Raw genomic sequence first — 14,866 nt, 5'->3', positions numbered from 1 at the left:
TGTGTTTCAACGTTTTTTTTCTTTCTTTTCCCCAACTTTCCCGCCACAACCCACGTGCCAAAAATAATGTAATTTTACGTATACCTCGGGTCCGAGTTATTATATTAAGAGAACACATTACATTATCCTACAAGAACATGTGTGAGATTTAATCATAAATATTCTGTGTCCTTTGAGAACCAGAGTGACAACAGATTCCCTAGAAAGGGTCAAGCTGTCGACACAAAATGGGGGGATTTATCGCTATATGCTGTCGATATAATAATGACTGATTTGGATAAACAAGTAATTTATCTAATGATAATCAATCTATATTTCTTCATTAAAAAGAAACATTATTGATTTAAAGTTTTTTTTTTATATACATTTTCTAAAATGAATTTCATGATATTAATTATATTTTCCGACAAATAATTACATTGTTTGCTTCTCTCACTTAATGGATATTCCCCATGTTTATAATACAGTTCTTTAATCATTGAAGAGGATTATTTAAAAAGGAGTGATGGGATGTTCAGATTTCTTTTTAAGACACATTCGGGGTCTCATGTGTACAGAACGAGCTCTGATTTATTTTCTGATATGTTCTTTTGTCACTTCAGTGGGACGCCATTATTCCTGTAATTGATTAATGCAAAGCAGCAGTTGAGTCTCCACCCTGCTGGCAGACAGACCGAGACCACCAGGTCCCCCAGACAAAGCATCCTTTCACAGAGACGCCGGGGAGGAGGGGGGGTGGGGTTCGGGGGTCATATACACGCATGTCTGATTCAATAAGAATAGTTTTGAAAACGCAAGTGCTCGGTGATATGAGTTTGTGGGGTGATGAGACTGTGGACGAGATGGTCGTGAATTGTTGGTGGAACGACTGAACTCTTGGCGAGGGAGGGGAGACAACAAAAGCCTGGATGCCATGAGGAGACAGATGATGCGTTCATGTGCTCGCCGGAAAACACCAAGAGTTCCCGAGCTGAGTTGTTAAAAACAGACGCAGTCAGTCAGCAATTCTATGAACACAGATTTATCAAAATAATAAATTACTCTAATTTGATGTATCATTGAACACATGTGTCTTATACGTTGCTTATGTTTTAATCTAAGATACCAATCATAGGTATCAATAATATCTCAATTGATTTAAGGTGTGACTAAAAGCTTTACTGTGTAGTTCAACTAATAAACTTCACTTGTATGTTCGAGCTCGTTTACAATAGTAAAAATATCGTTTCGGTATTAAATTTAAACAAAAAAAAGGAATATAATCAACATGAGAACGTGGTCGTTAATTTACGAGAAATGGAAGTCTTAGCTCATCGATGATGTCATGACTTCTCGTCTTTAGAGACCAAATAGATTTTTAGAACATTATATCATCCATTTCCCACATCATCTGACTCAGCCCCCGGGTGTCCCGCGGTCCTTGAACGCAGCAGGAGCGCTCCCAGTCAGATCCGGCTGATCGTGACGTGCAGACTCGGAGCGGAGCTGCGGAGGTACCGGAGCCCACTGGGTCAACCCTTCTTCAGCGAGCTCGTGCATCCCTCCAGCCTCCGTCTGGGAACCGATCCCCATCTCCTCGGTCTGGACGCGACAGCAGCGGCGATGGATGCTTCCTCCGCTCTCCGCCGCTGAGGGACGTTGGATGCTCCAGTGCCCGTCAAGGAGGCGGCGTCCCGTCATCCACCGCAGACCAGGTGAAGAGTGCCGCCGCGGGAGCGAGGGGTCGTGTTCCGGCGGGGGTCCGGCGACGGTGCGTGGCGTCGATCCGCCCGCAGCTCACTGACGCGGGGGTTAGCATCCTAAGCTAAGTGGCCGTTGGGAGTGATGCGATGCCGGGATGCTGCAGGAGGGAGGGGAGTGAGGAGGGCTGGCCGCGGCCCATCTCGCCAATACATGGCGACCGCGGTCGAGTCCCGCTTTAAAATACGTATTGTAATGAAAAACATCTAAATTGTGGGGGTTTTTTTTTACCGTTAAAATGGACACCATGTTGCTATGCTAACCAGCGACCAGTTAGCTATCTGGCCCGTTAGCATCCCCGGCTAGCCAGCATCCTACCGCCGAGGCCAGTCTGGCGGACGCGACCGAACCGCCGGGATGTCCGTGTTTGCTCTCCCGTCGGAGACTGGCCGGACACCGGGGGGCCAGACGAACGTTTATCCGCGTGTCCGACGGTTAAACGAAGCGGGGCAGACGAGCGGATGTTGTTATGTAACAGATAAAGCCTCCACACGCCCTTCAAACAAAAGCTGTTGTTTGGGTGTTTGTTTGTTTGTGTGCTGGGCAGGAGCCGGGGGGCTGCAGGGGGGGGAGCAGAGGGGACTGTGGCCCCCGCACCGAGGAGCTCCTCCGCCGGCGTCTGACACAGACAGGAGCCGCGGGTGTCGGCCATTGTTATTGTTGTCATTGCTTGTTTCCCCGCCACGATGTGCAGAGGGCATCGACCCGGCTACCCTGGTGTCGCAGGTGAACATGTCCGTCGCACAGGAGCTCCATCCTGCCTCACACCTGGAGCTCCGGGGGCTGGACACGAGGGGGTTAAACGAAGAGAATGACACACAATGATTGACAGGTTGGCTAAAAATCGCACCATGTATTTAACATGTTGATATCTTAGACCTGAAATGGGTATGCGTGTAAAATTGTAAAGATGAATTGATTTCTATGACAGTTATTTTGTAAAGAGGATTCCAATGATGTAAGTATAATCTTCTGGTGATAACTATAACAAGTATGGAGAATTAAAACCAGCGAAAATTCCCCTGATTTCTCAACTCCTTAATACTAAGAGTTAAATATTTTAGGTCTGAACTTTTTGTTCAACCCCCCCTTTACTTTAAATGTCATAACAAATGTCCTAGCTTATTATACTTTATTAATCCCTCTAATATTTAAACAATTAAAAAAAGATGGTATAAATGGAAAACATGTTAAACAAAGAAACTGAAAAAATGTTTATTATTATTTATATTAAATCATTAAAAAAAAATGCTGCTCTCAGAACATGCATACAAAAAACAAATTAGCCCAGATTGAACAAACGTTGTATAAATACACAGTAATGGAAACATGAAGCACAGTTACGATGTTTTTCCAAAGATTAAATTCATGAAATTAGCGGAAGTGAAATTTCAGTAAACATGGCTGGTCAGATTACAAGTGACGAGGCTATCGACGGGTAAAAAAAAAGAAAAAGATGTGCGAATTGATCAATTTAAGAGATATTTTTGCAGACTCACAGATTTCTGTATAACGTAGATTATTATTGGGATTCCAATCAATATTTGATTCTCATCAAATGTTTTTTGAGTTAAAACTTTGAAAATGTTGTCAGAGATTCGTGGCGTGTGTACTTGATTGATCTGAAAATGTATCTGTAAAAAGATATTTCTTGATGAACTAGGACATGTGTTCTACGTCATCTATATTGGGGTATAGAGGTGACGAAAACAAGGTGAACAAAGTTAACCGGGGATACAGCGGTCGGGTCGATATACCTTTGCCAAGCTACTCCAGCCACTTTAAAAACATATTGTATCACAATTTGGACACCTGCACCCGTAACTGTTATGGCCAATATGTTCCTTATTTAAGGAGTAATTTACATCACTAGCATAAATGCAACATTTAGTATCCTTGGTATATATTCTTTAATTAATTTAATTTTCCGGGCTGGGTATTGTGGCTAGTTTACTTTATTTCAACTTTGATTCATAGTGTTCCACGTAGATGAATCATTTTTTGATTCAATCTTAAAACAGCATAATTGAACATATTTATTTCTATATCCTTCTACTGCTAGAAAATGTTTATCAAAATTATGTGAAAACAACAGCTCCTCCAAATGTGGCAACAACAATTAAAGATGCGTATTCTTTTACAAGTTTGACACTTGTAACAATATTGTGGTGTTGCTACTTGCAGGTCCTTGTTAAAATAAAAATCACAAGAATCGTGTGAATTATTAGGTCAGCAAAGTTGTCAAATGGGAAAGCTTTAATGTTGCATCATTAACCCAAAACAGTCTCTTACATTACATGGTGAAGCAGTAGCTCTACTCTGAGTCTCTGATGCCCATGCTCCTTCACGCAGAAATGGCATGTTTATGGCTTTCTTTTCAGACAACATGCTGATATCTGAAACTCTCCTTTACATATAAATGGCAGTTGAAGCGACCGGTAAGAAAATGGTGCAGCGACCCTTTGGTAGAGTTTTATTTTACTTCGTTGTTTAAACCTTTTTCTGAATGCTGACAGATTGATATGTTGGCTGCATGTTTCATTTATGTGCTGGCTGACATGAACGTTTGAAGAAAAGCATATCAGCTTCGTATCTCTTTAAAATCATCAACCGCAAGATTCCTCATTCAAGTACCGTTTTTAAGATATTCGGTCAAATGCAGCTTTGTTGATATAGAAAGTATAGACATTAAATAAAATAGAATTGGAAAAAATAAAATCCCAGGAACAAAACCCTCATAACTCACCTTCTTCTTAGGCCGACAGTCCATACGTTACTGCACTACGATCATCAGATCATTGAGGCTCAAAGCGAATGTAATCGTGTCAAAAGCAGAAACAGGAGGTCGGGCTTTGCAACATAAATTCAATTCATTAATGTCATCATAAAGATGCAAGTGTGTGTGCAAGGTGACTGTGTGGACAGAAAAAAACGTAATAAAGATATAATGAGATATTTACATAGATTTTAGGAATTAAATGAAAGTTTTGGAGAATACTGAAGGACGTATCTTTTCCATACTCGGACATGACATACCATCCATTAACCTCTGAGATGAGGTGGGCGGGGCAGTATCCCTCCAACAGGACAAAATGGCAATACAGGCAAGCAGTAGTGTGAAAGAGGGTCCTCCTTGTGGCTGAAGTAAGCCGCGCAACATCGTCTCCTGTGGTACCAAAAAGAGCCAAGATTGGGTTTGGTTCAAAGTTCCTCTAAGTATCAGTAGATGACGTCTGAAAAACATCCAAAATGCCTCTAGATGTGGACACATCCAGAACACGTGGATGTGCGTTGCCTGTGCCCAAACTCCTGTCACATTGAGTGCTTGGATCTGGATGACTATAAGACCGTCTGGCTTTAGTCATGGGGACTCTATGTACCATCTCAAACTATAAGAGGCAATGATGAGCACAAAAGGTTTTATTTACAAGCATCGAAATGGATTCTTGCTGGTCTGGTGTCAATTTAGATACTGTTCCCAGGCCTCTTTAATCCTTTCAACTGAAGCCTGTCTCATGGCTAACAGTTTATTTAAAAAAACTAATGTAAGTTTGGGATCACAGATTTCAGAACGTGACTCATGTCCTTAGAAGTGTGTCTTTGGCAATTCATATATTCTTACAGAGTTGTTCAAAGTAGCTGACGGGGTTGTCAACGAAAATACTCTTGAACTTATTAAGTCTCTTTCTATGTCACCCTAAAACGGCTTTTGCGAAGACGGAGGGTGGAAAGTTATGGTTATTCACGATTGTCCCAAATAAGGAAAAATCTTTATCATCCAAAACACTTCCTGAACCGACGCTAAACTCTCACTGTACAACACACAATCGCTTTGTCAGATATTGTCCTGATATAATGTTGTGACGCAACGGAAGGCTGATGCCATCAAGGCTGGTGTGGATAACTGTAGTGTTCAACTCCATTTGAACACGCATGGGACAGTTTGTATTGTATGTAGAGCGGGAAATTAGGTAACCCCATGACCCCATTGTGTTTACATTTCTGATGGAGTGTATTCTCGTAGTTAAAAAATACAGTCTAAACTCAGCCACTAGCGCATCCCTTGTTTGTCCAGTATAGACGACATGACTTCCCAAGTCTTCTTGATGCCATTGTAAGAAAGGTGTGATTATAACTATAGGATTGTATCGGTTGTCGTCGTTCTTGTTGTGTTCAAAAGTCTGTAGAAGTGCGAAAGTTACTGAGCAATATTTCTCTGCTGCTATTCCATGTGGCTTCAACGAGGAGGCCGAGGTCGTCATGCATTCTTGACTTAACCGGACATCCGACCATGTGTGTTCCGAGGCTTCAGATTTGTGTAACGGTTGTGACCTTAATGAGGATGAGGAGTGACGCGGAACGTGACGTGATAAAGATGATCTGGTTCAGTGGTGAGTCACAGCGTTCAGGACAGTCGTCACATGAGTCAGCAGAATAACAGTAAACAGTCGAAGTATTGTATCTTCATATTTAGGTTCACGCCGAGTGTGACGGAGGAAGAGAGATGCACGTTATGTCTGTGAGGACAGTGGGATATTCTTTTGTCTTTGTTGGACTTAACTGGATAATCCAGTTAACAAATGGATTAACCTGCATGTTACCACTAGACCTGTCTGTTGTAGATCTAAGCTTCAACCACCAAATCAAGGTTATAAACGTGTTAAGTTGATAATATAATTTAGGACATAATATAACATCATAGTACCGTTGAAGAAGTTCTTACCAATGTTCCTCTCTCGCCAACGACTCTGTTGTGCAAATATTTATTTATTTCAGAATGAACTCTGCTTCTGATACTTTCCACAGCTCATGTTTGATGGATTGGTCAAAAATCTTGTTTTTGGAGGTAATTGTATTTATAGACATTTAATCATTTTAGCAAAACAAAGAAAAGCGACTTCTTTTCTGAAACAACAAAATTTATAATCTCGGTTGTTTATTTTTAATCAATAAACCTTTTGCACCTGTCCGTCATTTTGACATCACTGAACCATCAGTCTAATGATGAAGCCACGTTCACTGCCTACTGACTTTCATATTGACATATTTCAGGCCATTAACCAATCGGAGCCCAGATTTACGAGGCAAAACGACCGTAACTGAAAAACTTGGTTATCTGACTTTGTCCTTCGACTAAACGTATACGTCCGACCAGATTGACCTACTTCTCAGTTCAACCTGAGAGATGTTTTTTTTGTCCCGGGAAAACCAACAACTACTCGGGTGCAACTAGTATTTGGGCGAGAACGCACGTTTAGTCCAACTACCCTGTGTAGAACCGAGATGTGTAGCCTGATTTTTTTTGTTTATTTTATTGACTTGTATGGATTCATGGCTCCAACGTGTGACCTGGAAGGACTGCTCCTTTTAGAAATGTAACCTTGGCCTCCTCCAAAAGAAACAAACTGGAACTGCCAATTGGATCAAGGGTGCCCGGTTCAGTTGAGGTGGCTCCTGTCAGGTTGTCTCCTACAGTGCCGTGTTCACCTGGGATTAGGCAGACCAAGGATAATGTAGAAAGAGGAGGTCTGTCAGTCGAACACCTCAGTGTTCCTGCAGAAGAGGCCACATCCCAACTTCAAGGAATGGTTCTGGATACCTGGAGGTTAACCAACACGAACGACCTTCTGGTCCTCCTGGGTGGAACGTTCTAATCCAGCCGAGTGTGTGTGTGTGTGATATAAGATGTAAATCGGAAGAGGTAAGGAAGCAGGAAGTGTAAGGAACAATGCGTTGTGAGTTGGTGGTGTGAAATCGAATCGTTGACTGACCTGCTTTCTGTTTCTGGTTTCCTCCCAGACTGACGCGCCGCTGCGGCCGCTCCACACACCCGCCACGCCGCTGTGAAGGACAGACGAGAAGGACCTCGCAGAAGACTGGGTCGCTGGGCGGAGAGAAGGGCTGAGGAAGTGACAGAAGGAAGGAAGAGACCAGGAAATCGGGGAGCCTGGAAGTAAGAGGTGGTGAGGTTCGGCGGACCCCCTCCTCCCCCCTGCAACAACTGTGCCGCTAGGGTCTGCACACTGGGAGAACTGGGAGAACTGGTGACGAGGAGAAGCCACCATGAGCGACCAGAACGTCGTCAAGGAAGGCTGGGTCCAGAAGAGAGGTGAGGACCCGAACACACTCTGTGCAGCACCAGGAGGTCAGAATTGAGGTCATAAGAGCATTTGTGAGAAGGAGAAAAATAGGAGGAGTGGAGAAGGAGGTTAGGACAACATGTAAATTGACTGAGGAGATAAAGGTAGTAAAGGAGATGAAAAGAATCTCCTCAAAAGGAGCAGAAGTTATGGTGGTGATGGAGATGAACAAGTTCAGACGGAGCAGAAGATGATTCCTTCCCTGAGATGTTGTGTCACATGATCTCCTGTCACATGGGTTTTTGAGCGAGCGTGAGAGTGTTGACCACCCAGAGCATGACCTCACACTCCAGTTCCTTCCTGTCCAGTCCCGCCAGTCCTCCGATTGTTCCCTGCTGCGACAGCCTCTCCAGACTTCGCACACCCACTCACTGGTGTGGAGACTCCTGCTGACACTGCTCCTTCAGGGGGGAGTAGAGAGCTCCTGCAACACAACAAAGATGGCGTCGACCGTCAACACCACGGCTAAACAGTCCACGCTTGTTTTGATTGTGATTGCTTGTCATCAATGTGGACAACTAGATGTCCCAGATGCCACTGTGATCCAGATCTCCTTCTGTTGGTTCACTGTACAGAACAACACTTTTAGGACTCAGAGGTGATGTTATTCTCATAGAGGGAATGTTGTGTTTTCCTTTCCGGTTGTGGTTAATTGATCTTTTCTTATTCTTGATTACACGAGTGTGTTTGTATCTTGGAGGGCAGTTGTCTTGATGTCATCGTCAGCCTAAATAACACATAAGATTCCATATTTGCTGACAGGGAATCATTAGAAACATTCCTTTGTCGTGACTGGAAACGTGTGGTTCTGGGTCACTTGCATGATGATGTCACTTCCTCCCTGCAGGTGAGTACATAAAGAACTGGAGGCCACGCTACTTCCTGTTGAAGTCGGACGGCTCCTTCATCGGTTACAAGGACAAGCCACAGGATTCCGACCTGGCGTACCCGCTCAACAACTTCTCTGTAGCCAGTAAGAAACTGACACCTCATCATTCTCAACGGATTATTGATCATTTTATATAAAAGATACACTTTTATTTTTGATCTAAAATGTCTTTTAGCTCCATATTTGTTAGGTTGAGCTCACTGGCTTGTGATCCACAGAATGTCAGCTGATGAAGACGGAGCGACCCAAACCCAACACCTTTATCATCCGCTGCCTGCAATGGACCACCGTCATCGAGAGGACCTTCCATGTGGACACGCCCGACGAGAGGTGAGAGTCTTCGTCACTCCTCGTTTTCGTCACTGGCTGACAGAATTATATATAGCGGCAGGAAGATTTGCCCGAGCGACGAAATGTCTGGCTATTTTTAATCTCCAGTATTTTAGTTTTTAGGTCAAAAAAAGTCTGCTAGGAGGCCCAAACATGAACGCGTTGGGTTCATGATGATTTGCTTCTGAGGGCGAGCGTCTAGGAAACATGTTTGACTGTGGGTGTCGTGTGTCCAGGGACGAGTGGGCAGAAGCCATCCAGATGGTGGCAGAGTCTCTGGCCAAGCAGGAGGAGGAGGGAATCCTGTGCAGCCCCACGTCCCAGATCGAGAACGTCAATGAGGAGGAGATGGACACGTCCATCAGCCACTACAAACGGAAGGTCCGTGTCAAGAAAGGTACGAAGGTCGTCACTGAATCTCACCTGCGACTCCCTGCCTGTGCAGACAATGAACGACTTCGACTATCTGAAGCTGCTGGGGAAGGGGACTTTCGGGAAGGTTATCCTGGTGAGGGAGAAAGCCAGTGGGACCTACTATGCCATGAAGATCCTAAAGAAGGAGGTCATCATCGCAAAGGTCAGGTGTTCCACAGAACCAGCTGCTGCTCACTGTTGTGTTAGGTGCAGAGATGGTTCCATCTCATGGGGGGTCTAGAGTTAGTGGAAGGTCAAGATGGTTGATTGAACCGGCAGACTTTGGAAGTATGAAAAAGTGGTTTCAATACTAATGTCGTAGTTTCAATCAATTCAAAAATAACTTTTACTCAAGCGATTATTCATCATGATGAACATTAATTAAAGGGGTTTGAGCTTTTGAAAGAGATGCATGACAAACTTGTTTAAGAAAACTTGTTTTTTACAGATTCAAACTTAAAGTCTTGATTTTGTTTTGGTTTCACCTTGAAAACATTTTTCATTTATCACATTTGTTTTCTAGCCCCTAAAAAAAATTAACAATAAAGTTCAAGAAACTTTTGAGTGTGCAAGTGAAATTTGCATGCAAATGTTTATATTTAATTGTTCATTTAGGGGCTGAATTCAATATTCAATATTCTTAACCCTTTTTATAAAAATCCCTTTTAAGAATTGAGTAGTTATTTGGTAATAATTCATGCACTTCTGCAGTGTGTGTGTTATTCATTTGTATATTGTAAGGTTGAGTAATTGAAGTTAAAAAAAATTTAAAAGAAAATTATTTTAATAAATTGATTTTGTAATTCCAATCATTCAAAAATACATTTTCAAAGTTTGATATCTTTTGATTTGTAGCCTTTTCAATTAATTGTAACTATTTTACCAACATTTTTATACTGAATTCAAATATATAATTGGAATCAGAATATCATAATAACTACATGTAAAGAAAATGTTCGAAATGATTGAATACATTATTTTAAATAAATTCAACCTTTTATCGTCAAATAATAAAATAAATGCATTTAAAATAATTTAAAATAAAAAAAAAGCTCTCAATATACTGATTATTCAATATATTATTTAAAAAAAATCATTTTAATTAAAAAATTAAGAGTTTCAAAATGTCAATATTCTGATGGCACTTGCTTTGCCTCCCTCCATCCCTCTGAGATGCTGACCTCGATGTTTCTCTCGCAGGACGAGGTCGCTCACACGCTGACAGAAAGTCGAGTATTAAAAAACACCCGGCATCCTTTCCTGACGGTGAGTGTCGCCTGGGTCACGTGACCACGCCGAGGCTCGACGGTCATCCCACAACTTTGTGTTTCAGTCGCTGAAGTATTCGTTCCAGACGAAGGATCGCCTGTGCTTCGTGATGGAATACGTGAACGGTGGAGAGGTGAGTCCACGCAGGGATCGTCTTCACGTCCAGCTTCACCACATCATCGCCACTTGCTTTCTCTCTGCAGTTGTTTTTCCACTTGTCGAGAGAAAGGGTTTTTTCGGAGGACCGCACTCGCTTCTACGGCGCAGAGATTGTGTCAGCGCTGGATTATCTTCACTCTGCAAAGATCGTGTATCGCGACCTTAAGGTGAGTCCCCGACACCAGCCCCCCCCCCGACTCACGAGCCGACCGTGACCTCTGACTTCTGTGAGCAGCTGGAAAACCTGATGCTGGACAAGGACGGGCACATCAAGATCACAGACTTCGGTCTCTGCAAAGAGGGAATCACGGACACGGCCACCATGAAGACCTTCTGCGGGACTCCAGAGTACCTGGCACCGGAGGTTGGCTATCCGAAAACATCGCCCCCTGGTGTCCGTCGCCGAGAGCAATACTGACCGGGGTCTTATGTTCAGGTTCTGGAGGACAACGACTACGGACGGGCGGTGGACTGGTGGGGTCTCGGGGTGGTGACGTACGAGATGATGTGCGGACGTCTGCCCTTCTACAACCAAGACCACGAGAAACTGTTCGAGCTGATCCTGATGGAGGAGATCAAGTTCCCGCGAACGCTGTCAGCAGACGCCAAGTCACTGCTGTCAGGCCTGCTGATCAAGGACCCCAACAAGAGGTACACACACAGACATAGACTTATACACACACACCCAGACACAGACAAACAAAAACATGACCAGAGATCACAAACAATAAGACACAAACGGTCACAAAGACGACACGGGTGAACAAAACTGTGCTGCAACCGCTGAGTGTGTGTGTGTGTGTGTGTGTGTCGCCTCATCTGTAGACGAAAACGGCAGCAGCTTCTGTCGACGAACTCGTTCACCTGATGAGCTATTTCTAGATGAAGCGAGCGAGTGTGTGTCTGTGTGCTCAGCGGAGTTCAAAGCGCTGATGAGGTTTGATTGACAGGCTGGGCGGCGGCCCTGATGACGCCAAGGAGATCATGAGACACAGCTACTTCGGAAACGTGGACTGGCAGGACGTCTACGACAAGAAGGTGAGATGAAGCGGGACGATGACATCATCACCTGAGTGACCCCGTCTGACCCCTGTCTCTGTCCCGCCCGCAGCTGGTCCCGCCCTTCCAGCCGCAGGTGTCCTCCGAGACGGACACTCGCTACTTCGACGAGGAGTTCACAGCACAGACCATCACCATCACCCCGCCGGAGAAATGTAAGCACACAAACATACTCTTTACGAAAATGGTAAAAGAATAAAAAACGAATATCCGTAGAAATAAATACATGCAATTACACAATTGAATGAATATTGAAAATGTTTAATTTACGATTTATTATTGACTGCTGTATACGAGTCTTGAAACGGAGGTATTGATCAGTCTCGATCAGTCTCGATAAAATGTAGAGATAAATATTCTCATTTAAATCTTGTCCCCTCAGACGACGAGGACGGGATGGACGCAGCCGACAACGAGCGGCGACCTCACTTCCCGCAGTTCTCCTACTCGGCCAGCGGGCGGGAGTGAGCGCTCCCGCCGCAGGAAAACACGTAGCCATTTTAGGAAAAGAATCCCAGTCTCCCTCTTTCTCTCCTGGCAGACGGGAGAAGTCTTGGTCTGGACTTTAAAAAGAGGTTTTTTGCACAGTGGGCCGGACTCCAGCGCCCGCCCACGCTAAAATAACGTCTCCTACATTTCCGGCGGTCGAAGGCAATGTTTTTGTTATTTATTGATCTCGTCAGTGTTCCGTCGCCGCGTTTTCTTCTTCTTGTTTTCTTTTCTTTTGCACTTGGTTTGAAAGAGCCGTTTTAGGGAACAAAGACCAAAAACGTTGCCTTACGTGTGCAGATGTTTGGTTTTCGGTCTGGGGCGGAGTCGGCTGCATGGACACACAAGCGCGCACACACACATACACACACACACACACACACATGCCATTCAACAACACACTGTATGAGTGTGCGTTCGGCCCCATCGTCTCTGTGTTTGTCGTACTTTTTAACTTATTTTTGTAAACACTAAACTGCCAGTTGTCAGTCGGGCTGACACCGCTGTGATGCTGCTGAGCCAAGCCCCGCCCAAGACGCTTCCTTAGACGCTGCAGGAAAACACAAAAAGCTGCTCACACACACACACAAACACACACATAGCCGCTTCTCATTTATAAAGACAGAACTAAGTGGAATATAAAATCTGTAGCCTCAAATTGTAGAGACGAATGGAAAGCGTCAGTAGTCAGTAAAATAACAGTGAATATAAGATTAACTAATGCACATTGAGTTCCTTCATAATTGGCAGGAGGGGCTGAAAAGACATCAGGAAGGTCTCGACATAAAACGGTTTAGGAAGTACAAACCCCTCCACACACACACACATACACACACACAGAGAACAGTCACCACATGATTTTAAAATGACTAGTTTGCAGGACCTGAGCCAGAACACCAACCTTAATCCATAATTGTACCACGTGATGCTGGCTCTGTCATCTGTGAGAGACGAGGAGGAGAGCTTAGGGGTGAAATATGGCTCCAGGATCGCTGGAGTGTTTAGCTGGAGCACAAAGGTTAATAGGGATGTTAGCTAGTTAGCACAGGAGCTAGCAGATACCAGTATGGAATAAGTTGACTTGAAGGAAAATGGAATGCCGACAGACAGATTCTGGCTCCTTCCATTTGTAGTGGCGCGAGGGTTTGAGGGCGAGCAGGAAGTAAGCGTTGGTGAGCGTGCTATCTTTCGGCCTGGTGGACGACTGAACAATGGGGATTTCCGGCGGGTTAGCATTGATGATTATCAAGGTAGAAGGTTGCCGGTTCAAATCCCAGTTCCTAGGCAGAGACCATGGCACTACATGCTAATTTGTTGTATGTAGATTTTAATATGGTTAACAACGTCAGAGGTTTGAGAAGCGGCAACACACACACACACACACACGCACACACAACTGGAGCCGTACTTGCGTCGTCGCCTCCATCGTGTAAATATGCAACATGTTTTTTATTTGTCCCGAACGTCAAACTTCCATTTCAAAAATAAAAAAAAACGTCGGGTTGTTTCAGGTTTCTGTCTTGACGGGTTCAGTAACCAGGACCCCCTTCCGCCACCCGTGCGAATGATTCTGTGTTCATGCGCGAGGACGTGACTGTAACTGTGCCGCCATTTTGTTTCCTTTCACGCTCTTTCTTCTTTTTTCATTTTTCAACAAAGAAGATTTGGAAAGCGGTTGACTTTCCACGACTCCATCAGGTCCTGTCGTGGTTGCTACTCTCGGGTTTTGTACCGTAGACGCTTTTATTTATGTTTGTCATTCTAGACGTGTTTCCAGTCTGTCGTGGAAAAAGCTGAAGGACGACGATGATGAGTTTCTTTTTTTTTCTTTTTTTTTTATTGTTTGCTTGTTTGTTTTCTTACCAAAACATTCGGGCGAGACCCCAGTAGTGGACTTGCTTTGCCGTGGTAGTATTTATTTTCAATTTCATTAAAAGAATACAGTTCAGGGTCAGTCGACTCTTGTTTTCTGTCACGTGACCAGTCACACGGGTGAACCTAGTTTGGGGGAACTGGGTCAGGGAATATTTGAGAAGATGGTTACAATTCATCGAGCTATTGATGTTTGCTAGGGTCAATATGCTAGCAACACAGCAACGGACAAAGATAAACTTAGAAAAATGATAAATGATATCTAATACGAGGCATGATAGCTCATGTCGACTAATGGTTTGGATTCTTTTTGGAGTAATCTGTTCTTATAAAGAGTTATAGACAAAATGGTATGTTTTAATTAGCAAATAGTACTTTTCTTCGTCCAAAAAGACACTTAAAAACATCCAAATACCTCCATACTGCTCGTCTGTAACGTCCCTCTTGGAATGAAGCCTCATCATGAGGAATGTTCCTGAAAATATTAAACAAGTCTATATTTTAA

The 14,866-nt window shown here is 43.8% G+C and overlaps 1 protein-coding gene across 1 annotated transcript; it reads left to right on the top strand.

The window, feature by feature from the left end:
• The first annotated feature begins 1,167 nt into the window (after positions 1 to 1,167).
• Positions 1,168 to 14,443, top strand: akt3b (AKT serine/threonine kinase 3b). The gene is made up of 14 exons (XM_087801938.1): positions 1,168 to 1,694; positions 7,540 to 7,849; positions 8,728 to 8,853; positions 8,988 to 9,099; positions 9,336 to 9,480; positions 9,545 to 9,676; positions 10,714 to 10,779; positions 10,847 to 10,915; positions 10,986 to 11,108; positions 11,177 to 11,305; positions 11,378 to 11,592; positions 11,892 to 11,979; positions 12,053 to 12,155; positions 12,383 to 14,443. Exons 2-14 carry the CDS (start codon positions 7,804 to 7,806, stop codon positions 12,466 to 12,468), a joined length of 1,440 nt encoding a protein of 479 aa, XP_087658064.1. The 5' UTR covers positions 1,168 to 1,694; positions 7,540 to 7,803; the 3' UTR covers positions 12,469 to 14,443.
• The last annotated feature ends 423 nt before the right edge of the window (positions 14,444 to 14,866 follow it).

Source organism: Callionymus lyra, chromosome 1 (assembly GCF_982586985.1).
Source record: "Callionymus lyra chromosome 1, fCalLyr1.hap1.1, whole genome shotgun sequence".
NCBI classification, from domain to species: domain Eukaryota; kingdom Metazoa; phylum Chordata; class Actinopteri; order Syngnathiformes; family Callionymidae; genus Callionymus; species Callionymus lyra.
This window is presented reverse-complemented; position numbering and strand designations above follow the sequence as displayed.

What these genes read in the sequence shown, in the direction of transcription:
- akt3b (XM_087801938.1), top strand. Translation starts at nt 7,804, where the DNA reads ATGAGCGACCAGAACGTCGTCAAGGAAGGCTGGGTCCAGAAGAGAG. An exon ending in AGGCTGGGTCCAGAAGAGAG is followed by an intron (nt 7,850 to 8,727) that starts GTGAGGACCCGA and finishes TCCTCCCTGCAG; the next exon opens with GTGAGTACATAAAGAACTGG. An exon ending in CAACAACTTCTCTGTAGCCA is followed by an intron (nt 8,854 to 8,987) that starts GTAAGAAACTGA and finishes TGTGATCCACAG; the next exon opens with AATGTCAGCTGATGAAGACG.